Source organism: Gadus chalcogrammus, chromosome 22 (assembly GCF_026213295.1).
Source record: "Gadus chalcogrammus isolate NIFS_2021 chromosome 22, NIFS_Gcha_1.0, whole genome shotgun sequence".
In the NCBI taxonomy this organism is placed as follows: domain Eukaryota; kingdom Metazoa; phylum Chordata; class Actinopteri; order Gadiformes; family Gadidae; genus Gadus; species Gadus chalcogrammus.
This window is the reverse complement of record NC_079433.1, coordinates 14029485-14049922: the sequence shown is the minus strand read 5'-3', so window position 1 is coordinate 14049922 and position 20438 is coordinate 14029485. Positions and strand designations below refer to the sequence as shown.

The window sequence follows — 20438 nt, the reverse complement described above, 5'->3', positions numbered from 1 at the left end:
TCATGTCGTTGTGGTCATTGTTCCACCCCGTATGTAATTTGGTGTGTTTTGTAATCGCCTGTTTTGTACTCGTGTGAAATGAGTCCACTGCCTCAAGTATTTGCCACTCAAAACTTAAGTTCTATTTTGAATGGAAATGAGTCTGGCGTAGTTTGTCAACATCGGGCTGTCAGAGCGTATAAACAGATGACTCCCTGTTGATGTTGATTTTTGTTGTTTGTTGTTGGAGCAGTGGTGTTCTTTCGATATTTTCCATGCTAGATGCCTTCACGATATGTTTTGATTTTCCTCTGGTAAAGCGTTTAAGGATGTTTTCTATCTTTACGCTTCCCTGCTCAATGAAAGATGGAAGCGGGTGGGAGTGTTGTGGCTGAGGGGTTTAGAAGCTGCAGAGGAGCCTCTATGCCTCCTGGTAAACTCCTCCATATGGTCTGGGCCTTTTTCGCAGTCGCTGGTGGAAGAGAAATAATCGATTAGCCAATTACACGGATGTATTGCTCGCAATACAGAATGCCTTTATTCCAAACTATTTCAGTCACTTTATCAGAGCCAGGAACCAAATTATCCAGGAACCCCATATTAAACCAATCAAATCAGGGAAACATTAGCCTGAGGCGTGATCAATGGGCCTAGTTCAAATCACTCTGTACGCAATTGGTTGCTTGCCGTCGCTTCCATGTCGTCATTGTGTTAAACCAGCCAATAGGGAGCCAGCGGTTAAAGCCAGCTTGGTGATTGGCTCAAGCAAAAACCAGAAGCAGAAATAAATGTGTTGTTCTTCTCCAGACCCTTCTTCAGGGCGAGCTCAAATCGCCGTCAGAATGGGCGGGGCCACCCATTCTAGGGTAAACAAAACAAGCAAACTATCTATATATACCAAGCATAGAAATATCGTCTTTCCTATTTTAACAACCAAATCAATAAGCAACTGCTTAAGTATGGCACGCCGATAGTCTTGCTTGTCTGAACCGGCAAGACTAAGATTTTACTAAACTTGACTTCTATGGACCAGGCAACTGGACTTCGCAGCCCCCTGCTCAATGAACCCCCACAGTTCAGCCAGTTGAAGGATCATTTGTTTGTTTGTGTGCATGCTGGGTTTAAACACGAGAGTGATAGTGGGGTTCATCTTAGATGTTTCGGGGATTGGATGTTTACGAAGGAGGCCGTGGTGCAAGTCTGCCGGCTCGGCACTTCTGCATAAGTGCTGACTGGTGTCACCCTGCACCTCCGATCGCCTGCAGTTTCTCATGAATACGGTTCCAAAGAAGGAAGCAATTCAGCTAATTTAGCGCACCCTTCGCCCGTGCTTTCATTTATACATTTCTTTCCCCCCTAATTGTGTGGTGTTTCTTACGCGTATGCATTCAGCGCACAAATTCACACATAGACCAATGTGTGCATAGACACGGAACCAAACGTGCCATTTGAAATGATCACCTGCCTATCGTTGAGCGGGTTTTTAACATGGCTAGACTCATCCTTGGGCGACAGGTCAAAAGTCAAGAATGGCTCCATGATCAATATTTTCTCAAGCCTCCCCCCATGATACATGTGCTTTAAGGCTGTGCAAAGCCACTACTAGGGATGGGGAAAATAAATAGATTCATGTTAGTGGCTGGTTTATTGGGTTGGCTGAAAATTAAGTATAAGAAATGCAAGCGAGAAACGCTGATGTCGTCTTGGAACTGATGTAAAGTGGAACCATATTGATAGTGCCGCCCCACGGAGGGCCCTTTAGCGTATTCGCCTTTAGTTTGTTTCGCATAAACCATGTGCTGTCCTGCTCACACTCACATTGTTACTATAATAAACAATGCCGGACACCAAAATATCTGTAGAACCCCAACTCTGAATAACCAGGCAAACTATAACAGCCCCTGCTGAGAAAATATGTGTAAAACATAAGATTACACACACATAAACCGGCTTCCCTGATGCACAAAAATACCCCTTCATCCCATACACACACCTTAACACCCCTCCCCCCTCCTCACACTAATTCTGTCCCCACTCCTCAGTTGCCAGGCAACATGGTATGGATGGCTTCCAGAGCAGATGCAACAATCAAATCTAATACTCTAAGACTCTATTACATGAACTATATTAGCTTGACTATCTGGCCAGTGGTGCAAGAGCCGCTTTGTAATCGTTAATGAAAATCATCTGCAACTATTTAGTGCGTCAGGGGGCTCACCATCATTAATTACAGACCACCAAACCAGGGATGGCTGAGAGGGAAACGTCTGGACTTATCAGGCAGTTCTGTGGGCTGTTTCACAACACTAACTCTCCTTTTTATTATCACATTTATTAAATGTGTAAAAATAGGACAGAATAAATTAGTTTAATTTATTACATTGCATCAACTGTTGGATCAACATGTTTTGGTGATAAAATTAGGTCTCAAAAAAGATTTGCTTCCACTTTGCTTCTATTTACAAATTGTATCGAATAATTAAAACAAAAGGCAGGAAAAATGTGTTCAGGGATAATGAAAGTTGTCTAATTAACATACCAATTAAAAAAAACCATTCACTTTTTTTATTAATAATACTGGCAACATTAGCAAGTAATGTTTGGCGCTCAATTATTTTTCAAAGTAATACGTCTGGGCTGTTTATTAATTTTAAGGAGACAGAGGAGGAGACTTCTCCATGAAGCATTCTACGTTCGTCACAATGACAAACTGACAATGAAAAAGCATGGCAGAAATGATTACGTAGTTCATATTTAATGATCTTTCATCAGCTGATCGCTTGCAGTCATCAATCCACATCCGAGGACATGCTCTGTTGAAGAACACTCCATAGGATATTGGTCTGCAATTCTGAACCCCACATCGATGCTCTATTCCCTGGCTCACCCCCCCGTTGGCCTGTTAAAAAGTAAACTGTAACATTTTTTTGGGATGGATTCTAGGGCTATTAGCTCATTTTTTCTTTTCCAAGCGTTGCTCTTGTCTGCATTACAAAATCCATTAAATTGATGGAGGTTTTATGTCATGCCCATAAAAAGTTTATAACAGACAGCAGGGGGTATGTTCCATTATTGGTCAAAGCCGTGAACATTAATAAATATCATGCTGGGAAGCTGTCAACTATGGGGATGTATTTTTCCCCAGGCGATACATGTTTCTAATGAGTGTCGTTTCTGTATGGAGGTGGTCCGTTGAGGGACGGTGTGATGGCCTGGATACTCAGACTTTGCCGGTGGCCTTCACTGTCGTCCTTGTGCACTCTGAATATTTGGGCGAACTCTGCCAAACCTAAGTTCAGTACGCAATGGTCCTTGACTTATTTTATTGTTCGTCAGTTTTATGTTTTCTACTGCAAAAAAAGAGGCTCTTCCGATGTGATACAATTTCATACAGTATTTTATAATGCCCGGCACTGAATTATCTCAATGGATGCCATAACATACTTGGCATGGGAATGGGCCGTGTTGCTTACGTAGTAAATGAACCTATTTGAGGGTTTGACATCAGTAAACAGTGTTGCATTAGGGGCAGTGTCCTAATGGGATGCCTCCACTATGTTTTGCTTGATTAAGCCATTTTTTATTCAGGCATAGGAATAGATCTCATTCTAATTGAATCTGTGCTTTTGAAAGCCTCTACATCTCCCTCAAGACATGCCAGGCTGCTGCGTAATTAAAATGCTATAGTCATTTTTAGGCGATTTATCCATGTACCCCGATGGCAAATAATTCAAAACACAACAGCAGAAATTGAAATAGGGATATTTTAACCAATTTCATATACCAATAACCTAATTTTCTGTCGTCTACCAATCTGTTAGTACTACTAAGCCCAATAAAATCAAACTCGGTTTTCAAAATTGTATGCAATGCACAACCGTTTATAGAAATGTAATGGCACTGTGTCCTATCAAAATTGTATATTGTTCATTTTACTGAAAGGGTTTCCCGTGGCATCTCTTCTTCTATTGGCAGCATATCACCCCGGACAGCTACATCCCCTGCCTGACAGACCTGTGCAAGGCATTGTGGGAGGTGATGCTCAGCTACCACTCTACCATGCAGTGGCACGAAGAGCTTGACAACAAGGAGGGCCCCGCCACCCAAGGTAACGGTGCATATCATTTGGTTGCCTGTCAATGGCATCATAACCCCTTTAACCCCTTACTTCCAGGGAAAAAGTAATATTAGTAATTGGGGCCTCATTTATTGATAATGTGTGTGATAACAGCACATCGATCTAGCTATTGATGTGCTGTTATCACAAGTGGTTCGTGCCAGCTACCAAGCTATTGTTTACTGTAAAGTTATAACGTTACAACAACGTTCAACATTCACTTTTAGCATGACTAGTTTGAACACAGCTCTGGGCTACCCCATGATTGATTTTGCCACATGACATAAACTACAGCTGTAGGGGTCGTTTCCTGATCTAATGGCTATAAGCAAGTTAACGTTACATTAACTTGCTTACATTAGCTTATTTCATTATGATGAAATGAAAACGTGAATAAGGTGACTAGATGTAACGTGTTTGTAATTGTGTTGATTGAGAGACCCCTAGCATATACCTTTTAAGATGATATTTACGAAAAGGCTTTTATCTCATCGATAGTGATTCCAGGACACCCATAGATTCATGTCACCTCTGGCTCTCTGTTGAGGGAAGAATTTAACATACCTGTCTGCTACTTCTGTATTAAAAACACTTACAGACTGCTCAGATTTATTCCAATTTGATTACATAAGTAGAAGTCAAATAGGTCAAATGTAAATCAGCCTCTATGAGGAACTAGAAAGTGTGTGGCGTGCTGTCCGAGAAATTAGATTTGCTGTTATTGGTTACCCCAGACGTACCGGAGAGTTTGAAAACATTGGCTACATACTCCTTTACGTTGACATTTGGTGACCTTACTTATCCCGCTTGTCATCCACCCTATTATAAATCCTTTAAGCTTCTGCAAACATTAATATGTAAAACTACAAAAGTAATTACCATACAATTATCATGCCTAATTTCTCCTGGTGCAACCTCATCCCATTAATATGAGTACATTGCCCTTTCGTCGACTATGTTTGTCAATAAATGTAGTTTGATACCAAATTTGACCTATTCATTTGCTTTCAAGGATAAACGAAAGCTAGCTGAGAGACATGAATGATGCATGCCCCGAAATACCTAAATTGTATACATTCGGTTGGCTCCCTATTGCCTACACTGTTTAAATGTCTCAGCAACAATCTTCACTCACAAACAGAATTCTCTCAGAATGGACAGTTATTAAGTCACAATTCATAATTTCGCTATCATGTTGTCCAAATTATTGCTTTAAATACCACACACATGAATATGTTACTCTTTGAAAACGTGTCACTCCATAAAACTAAACGGAAAACAATATCGGTCCATTGAATCAAGGAACCTGTGGTTTGTTTTTATGTCATCATTTAAGTATTGATTTTCAAAGGTGTTTGTCTGTTGCCTAACATATTGACCTATTTCTGTGTAGGCGTGTGATTCCGTGAGGAGACATAAAGTACTGTTGATTGTTGGCAATTTATAGAGATGTTGGTGGTGGGGTGGGAAGTAAGGCTTGTAAAGGCCAACGGAAAGCTCTCAGTGAAAGACCTCAGGATCCTTCACTGGAGATCGACATGCTCACATCAATGACATTTATATATACACCCTTAAGTTTCCACTGGTTTCCACTGAGGAGGGATGCAGGGCCCTTTGTCATTGCGATCTGGCTGTCACCTCCGTCCTTCAGCTGAAGGTGACCCTCGGCCCTAATGGTGATTCACTTATGTTGGTTAGTTTGTCCAACACACTCGCGATGATACTGACCTTGGTCTAAAACCGGTACCCATCAACCTGCTTAACGACCTGGCCACTGAAATCATACACACACAAGGACATATGCACAGGTCACACGCAAAAAACCCACCCACACACATGGGCACGTACGCAAACGCGTGCGCACATGCGTACATACACACACACACACACACGCGTACACACACACACACAAACGTACACACACGTACACACACACACTGCCTGCAGAGCGCTCTCAACCAGGCAGTAAAGGGTAACAGTAATCAATGTCACCCGCACCAGCCTAATGAAGTGGTTGTTTCAGGAAGCTAATATTGACCAGGGTGTCCGCCCTACCTGCCACAGTAGATTTGCCATGGCATCGTGCGCCGGGTCTCCTTTGATTAATGCAGATTTCAGCTCCCCGTGCGGAGGTGCACCTGAGCGTAGGAAAGTCCATGGCCAGCGCTCTCTGTTGGACCTGCGGAGGTCAACTCTGGGGGGTGGTATTGACACACACTGAGACTACAGCCCTCCCCCCTGCTACAAACAAAACCATCTATTAGGAGCGCGCCCGCCGCTGAATTGGTTTTCACGCCATGTCATCTGAGCTCGGTTTCTAACCATTCTGTTGGCAACTAAAAAGTGGAGGCGAGCAGCGTGAAATAACCCCGGGATTAGCGAGCGCGGTACACACTTGTTAGGGGACGCACCGCACTGGAACATTCTATGACACAGGTTACAGCGCATATTATGTCGAAGCGCTTACAGAGGTGACATAAGCCGTGAATTTGTCCCATTTTAACCGTTCAGTTTTTGGAAAAGATCAAACTGTCCAAATGAATGGGGTGCGTTTCAGCTTTTCAATTACAGCTCCTCAAACAACAGATGGCTAAAAAGGCAAATAATAGTTCAGTCGAGATTAGTTTATTTTATTTCATTTATTTTTTCTTATGTGTAGGAAGTAGGCGGAAGAGGAAGACTGGCGAGGTTATCATATTTAGCAACAGTATTGAGATTGCACGGCCACATCAGGATCTAGAGGATATAAACCCCAGCTAATCAACTGGCTCCGGACCACCGGCTGATGGGAAGGCCTACACCAACCTGGATGGAAAATTGACAATTACACTTCTCGTTGCCTGCTATTGCACCTCGCTACTCGTGGCAGGGGTCCTCACTGAGACGCCCAACCCCTCTCGGCATCTTCATTTGCCTGGGCTATCAGCAGGTAAATTGCTTTTCTGAATGGTCCATGATCATTTTTTTTTTTTCTCATTTTTTGATTTTTCATCTTTTCCTCAGCGCGTCTGGCCCTCGCATCCTGGCTCACGCTGGGGTTTTGGTGAAATCAATGCGATTGTCTTGTTCACCCCCCCCCCCACTCACACGTTTGCTTCACAAGGCTGTGATGACCAGGTCACTGTGAACATAGATGTTTTCAACAGCATATGTCTTTTTAGCCTTTCCCAATGTTCATTGTAATGGCTTACTTGACACCCTAGATATTGAATGAAACTTGTATTTTTGTATAACCAATGTAAATTGGTGGCACGTAAATATACATCTTGCAATGTCAAGGGGCTTTTTTCTATTAAGAACCACGTATGTGGTTTGAGAATGTTCTTTCGCTATTCTCTGAGCAGGCTATCGGTTAACATTTCCTAATAGTATAATTTGATTTGGCGTTATGAAACCACTCTCTTCCTCTCCAAGAGATGTGCAAAGTTTCAACCATTCACATTGCGTGCGTATGCAGTGTTGATAAAAGTGCAGAGTGTCAAATGTTTTGCTTTCCCAAACAATTTCCCAACACGATATACGATATTTGTTCTTGAAGCTGAACTCTACTGCTTCTATCTAACCCTCTGCAGCTTCATGTGGTCAGCAGAATGTCCCCCCCCCCCCCCCTTAACACACTGGGGTCAGTGTCATGTTGTTGGGCCCCACTGCATGTCAGTGTTGGCTGGCGGAGGGCCCCGAGGGTGGCTGGAGGGCCACTGCTGGAGGGCCCTCAAGCTCATGGTTCAGGCAAACAAATTCCATGTTTTAATCGATATTTTAAAAGTTCATGGTTACACTCCCAGATAACACATCTCATATTCCTGTTTATAGTAGTTTTTCTGCCAGAAATAAGCAATACAACTGGCTCCTACTTTCTTTCTGACAAAGGAATTTACTTTCAAAGTCACAAATAAGTTAAATCGAATTTCCTTACAGTTATGTATGAATTAAAACAGGGTTTTATCACAAGGCAAAACAGAGGGGAAATGTAATTGATTTGTCATGGTTTCAATGGATTATGTTGTGCTTAAGCTCTTGGCATGCTTTAGATAGCAGAAACATTAATGCCCAAATTGGTTAAAATGTTAAGCGTTGCATCATGGACAAAGCAACAGCATGCTATCTTTTTCTCGGATTAGATTTGTGACATTGATTAGAAATGGATTTTGACTTCCGGAATTAACTTTATGTCGTTTTCAACTTTTGGCACGCTGCCTTGAATCTATGTATCCAATTGATGTGGAAATGGCTGGTGTGGAAATGACGGGTGCGAAAGTAAATGTAATTTCATGGTGTCTTTTGTCTCGCTTAATTCTAGATTCAAGATTCAAGATTCAAGATGCTTTATTTATCCCGAGGGAAATTACTGTGCAACAGTTACAATACAAAGGTGGGAAAGTAATACAGGGTTAGATTCAAAATAGATAAAATAGATTGAAATAAAATAAGTACAAACTAAATAAGTGTAAAGGAGCGATTGGATAAAAGTGGTATTAGTGGTAAAAGTGGTAAAGTGATAAATATTATAGCAGCAATTGTTGGCAGCATAAATTAACTAAAGTGATTAATGGAAAATTGGGTAAAAATAATTATAAATATATAAATAAAGTGACATTGGTCTCAGGGCATAGTGTCTCCACGGTAGCTTGCAACTCTCATTCTTCTCTCACCTACTATTGTATTCATACCTATCATTTCTGTCTCTCGCCTTCTCTGCAAAGGGAACAAGCCTAAACTGTCCTCGATACTGCAGTGACGCTTTCCCTGTGTCCTGCTGCGTCACAGTATTGTCATTACTTCCTCTCTCCTTTTTTGGTCATGCACTTCCTGCTACCTCCCCTTTTTTCATAGTTTTACCCAGATGAACTCGATTACCATTCTACTCTTCCCTGTTCTCGCACCTGCCAGTCCCAGGAGATGGAGTCGTTTCTCCTTTTTATTTTCTCCATTCGAAAGCAAACTTGCTACATCCAAATGGCTAAACTTACTCTGCCCTTTGCTATATTGTCTGTCAATCTTGTTCTCCTTTGGTCTCTCGTTCGTTGTTTCTTTCCGTCTCCCTCCCTGTATAGTTACGTCTCTCTCTCGCTCGCTCTCAATCTCTCTCTCGTTCAAGCGGTCTCTCTTAGTTCTCTCTAGCTCTCGTTCTCTCTCTCTCCTGCTCTTTCACTCCACTGCTTCCTCAGGGGTCCCGACCTCAATCTTCCCCAGAGTGTGTGTCATGCCTCATGTATATTCCCCCTCCTCGCCCCCCCCGCCCTCCGTTCCCCAGCCGTCCCTCCGCCACGTTGCCGTGTCACATCCGCCACACCTTGGGCGCCGCTGACTTGTCGGTTGCAACTGACATTTATTACCTTCCCCCCCTCTCTCTCCCTTCCCCCCCAGCTGAGCGCACTGAGAGCCACGGTTTCCATATGGTTAAAGCCCTGATGGATGTGGTAATGTGAGGTGCTGTCACCCGGTCAAATCAAAGTTTAGCCGTCACATGCAGTGATACAGTTAAGACCTGCATGGAGCTGCAGGGAAACGCACGCCAGCGCTGGCTTTAATGGTTTTTCCCCCCGCGATGGGTCAGCATTTGCATTCTGCCGCGACACGTTTTCAAATATTTCCCCAGAGTTTTGTTCCTCGAGCGACTCCTAAAACCGAAAAAGTGTATTGGAAATAATGAGTGCAACTTTCACACAGCTGGAAAAACCGAGTTAGTGGAGGTAGAGGTAGTTTCTGCTCTGAGAAAAGGGGTTTATCAAGGAGAATTCAGAGGAAGGGCGCTCGGTGGGTAAGGTACCCACCGAGACAAATGGGGACTTGTGAGGCATGCTTGTTCTAGTCAAACATCACCTTAAGGTGGTGTTTTGTAAGCACACACTTATACAGGCACACACTAATACACACACATACTAATACATGCACACACTAATACATGCACACACTAATACATACAGGTCATGAAATTAGCAGAAAATGCCAGAAGTTAACCTTGGCTGCTGGAACCTGATATGTGATGTAATGGAAATGGCATCTCATTAGCTGTCCCATAATACCTGGGGCTTAGCGATCAAACGCACACACAGATCCATCCCTGACAACCGGTAATGTTACCCTTCGACCCGGGATTAGAAATCATGGCGGTTAAGGTGATAATGGGCTTGTAACTATTCTTCTAATCAGTCCAACGGAAAGTGTGTGTTTGTGTGTGTGGGAGAGAGTCTCAGTCAGCGTGCTCCTTAAACTCTCCGAATATACTGGACACATCTATTCTCAAGCCCAATGATTACCTGCCCTCTCTGTGTGCATTCTCTCTCCGTCAGTGCCCCCTCCGCCTGCCACGAGTGCCGCAGATTCACTCCAACTCAAAGAGAAGGAATATAAAAGGCTGACGTTTTGTCCCTGAGGTGGCTCCATTGCGGAGGATGGAAGCATATATATTCACAAAGGCGTCCTTTTTTTTTAAAGAGGTACCAAATTGAAATCGTTTGTATAGCTGTAAAGTTAACACAATTTTACAGAAGGAGAATCACAGAGCCTGCTACCGGAGGTGAGTCATTATGAATGGTAACAGTGTTGCCATGGATAATGATTACACAATGAAAAAATGGCATTACTTCAAATTCCTTCCTGCCCTTGCCTCCATTCCCTGGACTGTAGTGAACCCTCTCTGCTGGATGCACAATGTAGGGCAATCCAGACCCATCCCTGGGAGAGAGATTAGCTCTCATCCTGGGGGTGTGCTGTACACAGACGGGATGAAACGACCTCCCATTGACATTTGACGTCAAAGGGTTGAAGGAGAAATCTCACGGTGGTTTTAATTCACCCGGCTCTTCTCGTACGCCGTCGTAAGCTCTCGCCGTCGAAGTGTTTCCCATCCATTCCTGTCGCCCTACTGTAAATGCTGTGTGCGCGTGTTTTGAAGGTCGTATCAGTCTGCAGGCAATGAATAGAGGAGATGATTTAAGGTTAATCCTGTTTGTAGAACTATCCGTTGCACCAGGATTAGGGTGTATTATGCGGTGGTTCTGTTTTATTTGAGGCCTTTCCAATTAAGCAAACAGGCACTATTGTTCAACATTAGCAAAACAACATTACAATTTGTTGATACTTTTCGGACGATACATAAGATACACAATAAAAGTCTCTATCAATTGATTTTAAATGGAAGAAGACAATAGCACTTGTGTAATCTTGGAAGATTCACTTACATTTTTTATGCAACATTTGTGAACTTTCAATCGTAGAAATGGAAAAAAAATTGTTACGAGCCCCATTTTCAACAGAGAAATAGAGGTCTATTTTTCTTGCAGCATTCAAGGCTAGGTAGATTCACCTTGTATTTTATGGGAAATTTGCTCTGTTAATACTAGGGATGGGTCAGAGTATTCGATTATTCGATTATTCATTCACGAGGGTCAAAGTCGATTTTTAACATTTGGACCGTTAACATTTTTCCCCATTCAAATAAACAAGAATTAACGGACGGAACTAATTTTGGACAGGTTTCGAAGGGCATTGTCCCACTTATACGATGGTCACTTGCCATAGAAAATAAATGAAGACCATTCATTTATAGGGGGATTATTTGTTTATCAACACGGCGGATGTGCGCGCAGAATGATCGCCATAAGAAAAAGTGTTTGACCGGTTGCCATGGTTATCTCCGTGCGGTTAATTTGCAGTTGCGGTGTTAATTAGCGATGTTGTCAGCTTACATTAAACTGTAATCAGAAAATGCGGTTATATGCTATAGAGTCTGACCCTATAGTATCTGTGGTATAAAGGCTGGGACGAATTTCAAATGATAAATACGTACTCTTTATGTTGATAGTATAGACCGTCGCGATTCAGCCTTTATACCACAGATACTGTAGGGACTATAGCATATAGCCGCGTTTTCGGATTACAGTTTAATGCATTTTTCACAATTTACCAGCTCTCGTTTTGAGGGCTGAACAGACAATTTGACTGGAACTACTGAGCAGGTAGTTGTTGTTTTGCGTTTAAGATATTAAGTGATTTCTTGCCGATGATCCATGGCTGCCTTTGTGAATGTCGGCGCAATTCGAATAATCGATTATTCGTTCATACCACCCACCGATTATTCGACCATGAAAATTTTGAGTTATTCACATTCCTAGTTAATACTGGTCTCAATGCCGCCCCTTCATGGTCATTGAGGGCCCTTTGTTTATTCAATTTAATGTTCACCCTAAAGTCTCATTCTATGTGTACTTGCTAAGCTGCCAGCTTGCGGTTGTTTGCTGGTTATTATTGCACAGTAAAGAGAAGGTTTCGTTCCCTCCATTCAGTAATAGAGGCATAGAGGTTAAAGGGGAGCATATGCTCAACCACAGCCAACCTCCATCTAAAAAGCCCTGCTTGATGTGCATTTCATTGCGGTGCGGTTAACAGGACGGTATGTCTGTGTTGTTTTTGTGGGTCGGCAGACAATTGACTATTTTGGTCCATCTATGTATTCGTATATATATTATATTCGTATTTATTCTTTTTATTCATTTCAAGCGCATCACAAATGCTCCTTGATGGATCGTCGCTGTCTCTTCAATGATTGTCAGCCCATGTTTGGGCTGCCCAGAAATGGTGTAGAGCTCTGTGCCAAGCACTTAGACTGAAGGTCAATACTTAGTCAAGGAAGCCTTTGTAAATGAAATGTAAAATGTAAATGCCTTCAGTCGGTTCACAGCTTGATTGGCATTAACCATGTGCCCAATAAAAGCCGGCCTGAAGGTCACATTGTTGTCAATTGTATGACTGCTGCACTCTGTTGTGATGGCTCACTGACACATTGACAATTGTACTTGTCTGAAGTATTTGGACATTTCTGGCACCTGCGTTCGGAAATTATTAATGGCTGGACGTGAAGCATGTCTCAACTCTGTTGAAATGAGTCTTCAGTCGAGCTGTCAATGTACGACCTTTGTTTAACCTTGAGAAACCGTGGAGAAGGAATCCTCATTTCCTCAACGGTTGGTTGCAGAAGAGCGATGAAGTCAGCTATCAGAAGGTATAAAGAGTCCGTGTGCTGCTCAATGGACGCTGTATTGAGGCTTGGTGGTCTTTAGGTAAGAGAAAACGTTATCCATACATGCAATGGAGAAATCAATAGCAGTCTGACGTGAGACGGGGGCTTTGGAGTCAGATGAGCATGAACACGGTGGATGAGTGCAAGCGTAGCAGCAATCTGACGTATTGACCACCAGTCTCTGCTCCGATAACGACATGCTTGGCGTCACTTACCTGCTGCAAAGGGCTGGCAAAAGTGATTTCTCACAATTATATATTTGTGAGAAAATTGTCCTTGAAAATGAAATAACAGTGTGAGGGTGCTGCTCTCTCTCTCTCTCCTCTCTCTCTCTCTCTCTCTCTCTCTCTCGCTCTCTCGCTCTCTCTCGCTCTCTCGCTCTCTCGCTCTCTCTCTCTCTCTCTCTCTCATTCTCTCTCTCTCTCTCTCATTCTCATTCTCTCTCTCTCATTCTCTCTCTCTCTCTCTCTCTCTCTCTCTCTCTCTCTCTCTCTCTCTCTCTCTCTCTCTCTCTGAGACTACCCGTGTGATATATATCTTTCTTATCTGCAGCAAAGTCAAGGGCATTATTGACCCGTCATTCTGTGTTTTCCGAAGTGCCTCGACCTTAAGACCGACGCCTGGCTCCCTGCACGCCTTCCCGCTCCCTTCCCCTCTGCTCACTGACAGTCCGTGGGGCCCGCCTGTCTTCGGCCTCTGTCAGCCGCTCTTGATTCCGGCTGACAGAGGCGTTAAGCTACTGCTAGAGGGAAAGTGGGGGGGAGAGAGGAGGCATCCGGATGGAACACGCTGGATCTAATGACGACTGACCGGACGGCCGACAGCATGTGGCCTTATCACAGGCGCTCGGTTCTGTGATGGGAGAGGACGGCAGGTTGGCGGGATGACACTCCGGCAATTGGGCTGACACGGGGAAGGGCAGGTTGGCGACCAAAGCCGAAAACGACTGGCGACGAAGGCTCACATTCTCACCCGACGTCAGTGTTATCGATCGTTTTTCAGAAACTTTTTTATTATTGCTCTGCTCTCCTGCTCTAATGCACAATAAGTTACCTGAGAAATAGTATCAAGAGTATCTCAAGAGTAAACGTATGAAACGCCATTCACTCTGTCTTAAGGTCAGTTTGTTAAATTACACTCTTTGTCTGATGGGTACTGTAGCTTAACAATTAAAGGGGCTTGTTGTTATGAACTTGGTAATGTCTTGATGATCGTCAACATAGTTATCCATGCCATTTTGTCATTGTTACTAAAATAGGCGTCATTTAGTGAACACTGGAATAAACATCTATCTCGTTCTCGGTCTCTGCCAACCAGTTTGAGAATGTTCAACTTTGCCCCGAACGCAGGTATGTTTCTTTTGGTGAAATGAAAGTGCATTTGTGTATACTCATTGACAAGGCGAGGAAAGGACACCTACGGCAAGGGGTGAATGGATGTGTAGAGCTGTGTATGGGAAGCTGTAAATGCAGGCATACAAGGCAGTCGATGGAACTGCCCCTGCCTAACTCCAAGCATTGCTAAAGCCACACACCCCAGCTCGATCCCTTCGCTCAACTACCTCAGCTGGACGTCTGGTACCGCCATCGCTAAGAGCTAGCAAAGGCCGTTCAGCAAAGTCACAACTTTTCTCGGTTTTGGGACCTCAGTGCTGGAACGAGCTCCCTGCCGCTCTCAGGACCGCAGAGTCGCTCACTATCTTCCGTAAAAGACTCAAGACTCACTTGTTCAGAGTCCACCTCGACACTGCATAGCCACCCTTCCCCTTCTGGCCACCATTGTAGACTGTATTGTATTGTGTTGTATTGTATTGTATTGTATTGTATTGTATTATAGTACTTAACTGTGTAGCAACTGCAGTAGCTGCTATCATTGCTGTAACACAGGGAATTGGTTAGCCTAGCGATTGTTGTACTTGCACTTGGTTCTATGAACATCCTTTCTGTACCGACAGCGATATATTGATGCACTTCTTCTGACAAATGTACTTATTGTAAGTCACTTTGGATAAAAGCGTCTGCTAAATGCCCTAAATGTAAATGTAAATTTTGATGGCCACATCCGAAAGAGGGTTATGCTTCTTGGACACATATTGTAATTCCACGATGTTTGTTTGTGGAGCTCCCTCTGGGCAGTGGTTGATCTGATGTCTGAGAGAGGGTTTAGTATGCTTGGGTGGTATCACAGTATTATGGTATTCCAGGGGATTCATAAAAGGTATGATTTAATACTGCCAAAATACTGAAGAGCTCCTTCTATAAAACTTTTTTCAGACATCTAATTAATAATTTTTTGGAGTGGGATAAGCCTATAATTATTTAGTAGTTTTTGTAAAGCTTTCCCCGTTGCCTTGTTGTTGAGACTGAAGTAGGTTTGTCGGCCAACGTTTCAGTGGCTGGCCCGGGGAGGTGGAGCTCCCCCGCGTCTGACACATTTTACAGTAACAACCGCCCAACCAGAACATACTGGCATCAGAACTGACAGGGACATTTGTAGCAGCATTGCACACATCTCAATAGCATCTAATCTAATAACACTTCATCTCTTATAGTCATTCCTTAATTTATTTAGAAAGATATTGATGTTGAAAAGATATGAATGCTCTGAATAGCAATTGTTTGGTAGAAAATGTCCGTCATGCTGCAATGATTTCATCATCATCAGCTCAGCTTTTTAGTAAATTTATAGTAAATATTTTCTTTTTAGATATGGCAGCGAGAAATTACGTCAGCAAAAATGGATCTTGCCCATGCTTGGGGTTAACCTTTTCGGACACTTAAGGTGTCGCCACAGTGTGTGGCGCATTTCAAGTAGAAAATCACTCAATATAACGCTCGTATACAACAAAGGTACTAAAAAAGGGTGGGTCATCATGGTTCAAATGGGTCTTCACAATTGGGATAACACGACCCTCCCTCCCTCACTCCCTCCCTCCCTCCCTCACTCCCTCCCTCCATCCCTCTCTCCCTCCCTCCTCCCTAGAATACGATTTGAATTAGATCATGTTTACTCGATGAAGGAACATGAAGGAATCCGTCAGGGTTTCATCGGTCACATTTAATTATAACTGAAATTGATTAATTATTTATTCAACATCGTTAGGGTATTCAATCATCTTCTGCTGCACTTATTCCACATCCAGCCAAAATAAATAAAAATAAAAATAGGAAAAACAACAAAAACAATCCACGAAGTCGTTCATGAGTGACGGGGGGGCCTCCTGCGACGGACCCACGCGACGGGGATGAGGTCACCGCTGGCTCTTCTCATTGGCTCTTCTCATTGGCTCTTCGTTGTGTTAATCTGTTCGGGTGCGCTTTGTTTACCTCCCCAGACGGGGGGGCGTCGGCCAGCGCGGACGAGTCGGTGGTGGACCGCAGCTACGTGAAGAAGAAGCTGGAGCACGGCCTCACACGCATCTGGCAGGTAGGAGTAGAGGGGGGCCCGGTACCAGTTTGGTACGAGCCGTCCGCACAGTGTCAGGTTTCCCGCCTCCCCTCCTCTAACCCCGTTGGTCACCCCCCTTCACTTGTTTTCTTTCTTCTCCGTCTGGCCTAGCGCAGAGGTGTGGGATTTCAGGGTGGATTTCAGGGACTAACTCCGCCGCTGGGCTCGGTCTCCCCCAGCTAGATGATTGGCTGTGATTTTAGTGCGCCACTTTCCTACCCTGCGGGGAGTGAACTGAGGAAATAAATGCATTCTAGCCTGAGCTTAATTTGGTTTGTAAAATATGATCGAGACCCCAGCCGCTTGTGGCAGATGGTAGGCGGCCATGATTGGCCCAATGATGGGCCCAATGATTATGCTGATTAACCGTTGCACTGCCAGAGAGGTGAAATTACCTTGCTCCCCAAGTTAATTACCTTGGCTTGTTTCTCACGTTTATTCTGTATTCAAAGTTAAGTGCTCACGCCCCTTTAGACTAATCACGGTTTGCTGCTAAACCTCACGCTAGCTTTTTTGACATGTGGGTCAAATGAATTCACGGCACTGTCTCACTCCCTCACACAAAAATTCTCTCATCCCGCCGTAGTCTTGAAGAATTTTCTGACATTTTCAAATGAACCATCCTTGCTCTATGTGCTTTGTACTTCTCAAGCTGTTGTTGTCTGTGTTATATTGATGCCAGCTGCACTGTATGCGTCCCGTTTTGACACAGGATGTCCAGTTGAAGGTGAAGGCCTACATCCTGGGAACCGACATGTCCAACTTTAAGTATGACGACTTCATCGTGGTGCTGGATGTCATCAGCAGGTAAGAAAGGCACTCCTTACCACTCAACCTTTTGTTAGGCCCTTATTGGTCTTCATCATCCTTTATGGTCGCTCCCTGTAGTGCGTAGATCAACAACGCACGCACATAAACACACACATCCATCCAGCCAAACCTACCGTGAGCACACTACATCGATCATGGTGCTAATGGAGAAGATTGGCAATTATCAATAGCAGCCAAGCGTCGATAAGGGAGTATGTTCCACTTGACCTGTCAAGTGGAACCTCCTATGAGTGATCTCCTTCATTGACAGAAAAGGCACCAAGTACAGCTGACTCCTCACAGGTCAGCGGCTCAACACAAAATGGGGGTCCATTAAGGGTTATAAGCTCTTTAACCGCGTCTTTAACCGTGTCGTTAAAACAACCTGGTACCTCTGGAGCCAGTTGGGGGAGGGGAGAAGACTCGTTGGCGACAGTATTCGCATGTGATGCACTTTATGGTTCATGTCTGGGTTCTTCTTTGGCCAGGTTGATGCAGGTGGGGGAGGAGTTCTGTGGCAGCAGGTCGGAGGTGCTGCAGGAGTCCATCAAACGACAGAGCGTTAACTACTTCAGGAACTACCACAGGTGAGATGGCCACTGGCAACGTCTTGGCAATGTCTTTCAGGGGAATACCATTCCTGTACCGCTCCCCCGCGTGCCCTGCTACTACCAGAACTATGACCTGTGGTCATTACGACGCGTGGTCATCGGCTCATATGATCATGAATACACAGACACAAGGCAGTCTTTCAGCTGGGTTGCATCATCATACATGGGGAGGCTGACTATGGGTCAAACAGTGAACACACACTATTTGTCCGTGGCAGAAGTCGGGTGGGACTCGAGGTTATGTTCTTTTAATAAGTAAACCAGCAAGTGGACGTAACAAACTTTTTGGATTGGACCATTTGGCACAACATTGGCCGTGATGAAATCTATTGTTGGATAACTTTGTTTGACCGTGTAGGCAGTAAGGTTTTAATAAAACAATCAACGTTCAAAAGTTCAAACCGTAATGAAACAAACTTTACCCCTAGTGATTCTCTAGGATTGAGTCGATGGTGAGCAGAAGAACTGTGTGTTATGAAGACCGGGTAGTAGCAACAGACGTGGGGGTTTTGTTTGGGACTGGGACTGTTGACTACAGGCTCCTTGCAGAGATGTTGATTTCACTTTTCTTTTTTTTGCACACACACTGATTCAACAGCTTAGAGACTCACGACTCAGCCCTCGCTGAGAAATTGTCTAATTATAAGTTAACACTTCATGGGGATTCAACCACGGTTAATTCCTGATTGCACAACTCCCCACCGCCTCTCTCAATAAGCAGTCTTCCACACCAGCACGGATGCGTCAGCGGAGAGGATTTGGTATCGATCCCGGGCACGTCTACGTGTGTCATCACCACCGATACACCGCTTACTACTGCCAACCAGAGAGAGAGTTGGAGAACTTGGGAGAACCTTGGCTATTAGAAAGATATTGAGAGCATATAAACGCACACATTAAATTGGGAACCTTAAATGTGGAAAAATTTCACTTTACAAAAGAGAATGCTGAATCAGTTTAGTTATTTTGCAAAGCAGCCGTGTTGAAATATATTAGCAATGACCAGTGAGACCAATTGAACAAATGCAATGGAAAATGCAGTTCAAGTAACCCTTAAATGAAAACGCAGTGATGACCTGCCTGAGTGGATATATATATATATTCTCTCCTGTTTGAGTGCTGACTTCAAACACATTTAAAGACAGGCAGCCACAGGGGGGTGGGGGGGGGGGACTGGACTCTTTGAAATTAACATTCTTACCGATTCATGACATTTCGTGCTGAAGCATTGCCGACGGTGACCCAGAAATGAGTGGGAGTGATCTTGTTAAGCTCACGATCAAACCCATTGCACATCACCAGGACTTAGACAAACAGGCACTGTGCATGCTTATATCCCACACACACACACACACACACACACACCGCACACACACACACACACACACACACACACACACACACACACACACACACACACACACACACGAACACACATGAACTCCCCTTTTCACAGCTGTCAGGTGACCTTTGAAGATTGGCTGTTACTGTTATTTCCAACCCCTGACACGGGGGGGGGGGGGGGGGGTCACCGCTAGGTAAAAGGCAGGAGCCTTATGCCGTGTTTAACTTAACTCCCTTGCTCGGTTCTTCTCCTGGTACATCCCTCCTCTCTTCATCTTCTTTACTCCTCTACCCACTCCCTGTTTTCACACTATCCCCCCCCCCCCTCCCCCTGTTCACCCCCCCAGGGCACGACTGGAGGAGCTGAGGATGTTTTTGGAGAACGAGACATGGGAGCTCTGTCCGGTCAAGTCTAACTTCAGCATCGCCCAGCTCCACGTAAGTGAGCCACTCTCTCTTTCTCTTTCTAGCTCACGTGTCAAAGTGAAGCTCTCTGTCATCCATTAATCCCTTTGCTTCATGCTATTACTTTTAGTTTGGTTTTTGGCTTTAGTTGTTGATCAGAAGCCTAGTATTCATAGTTCCTTCGCCCTGTGAAAAATGAAACACCTTCAGCACTGGAGACCCTTTGTAGGTCGAGCCCCCCCTCTCCAGGTGTCTGCACCTGGAGAGGTGCAGACACCTCTCCAGGTGTTTTTTTTTCCCTCTCAAAAAAGCACCAAAAAGTAATTATCGAAGAGACAGAAGTGTCAAGAAAGATAAATGTAGCTCCAGCTCAGCAACTCTATTGTTCGCGAGCAGACACATCTCCAGTATTCCCCCGCTCTCCTCCGGAGGACGATCGTCACACTTTGACACCCCTCCCCCTAAAGCACAGAGGGAAAATAAACTTTCCCAGTAAACTAGCCCTCATTAGCATTGAGTATATTTCCCTATACAGTATTCACTTATGCTAAACAGGCAGCATTAATGGTCTCCCCTCCCTGCCATGGCAGTCATTAGAATATGATGAAGGGTTTTTGCTTTGTTCGGGATGCAAAAAAGGATGCTCAAGCAATTTGTTACACCCATCTCGGAGATTGCTGGATGGTGCAGTTGCGATCCTCCT

The 20438-nt window shown here is 44.1% G+C and overlaps 1 protein-coding gene across 2 annotated transcripts in view; it reads left to right on the top strand.

Moving 5' to 3' along the window:
• The window catches only part of vps50 (VPS50 EARP/GARPII complex subunit), a 103535-nt gene that overhangs the window by 38445 nt on the left and 44652 nt on the right, over positions 1-20438 (top strand). For both annotated transcript variants that reach the window (XM_056582124.1, XM_056582123.1), the window contains exons 13-17: positions 3955-4087; positions 16453-16544; positions 17278-17372; positions 17864-17962; positions 19678-19768. In XM_056582124.1, the coding sequence (XP_056438099.1) occupies positions 3955-4087; positions 16453-16544; positions 17278-17372; positions 17864-17962; positions 19678-19768 (510 nt within the window). The remainder of the gene's footprint in view (positions 1-3954; positions 4088-16452; positions 16545-17277; positions 17373-17863; positions 17963-19677; positions 19769-20438) is intronic.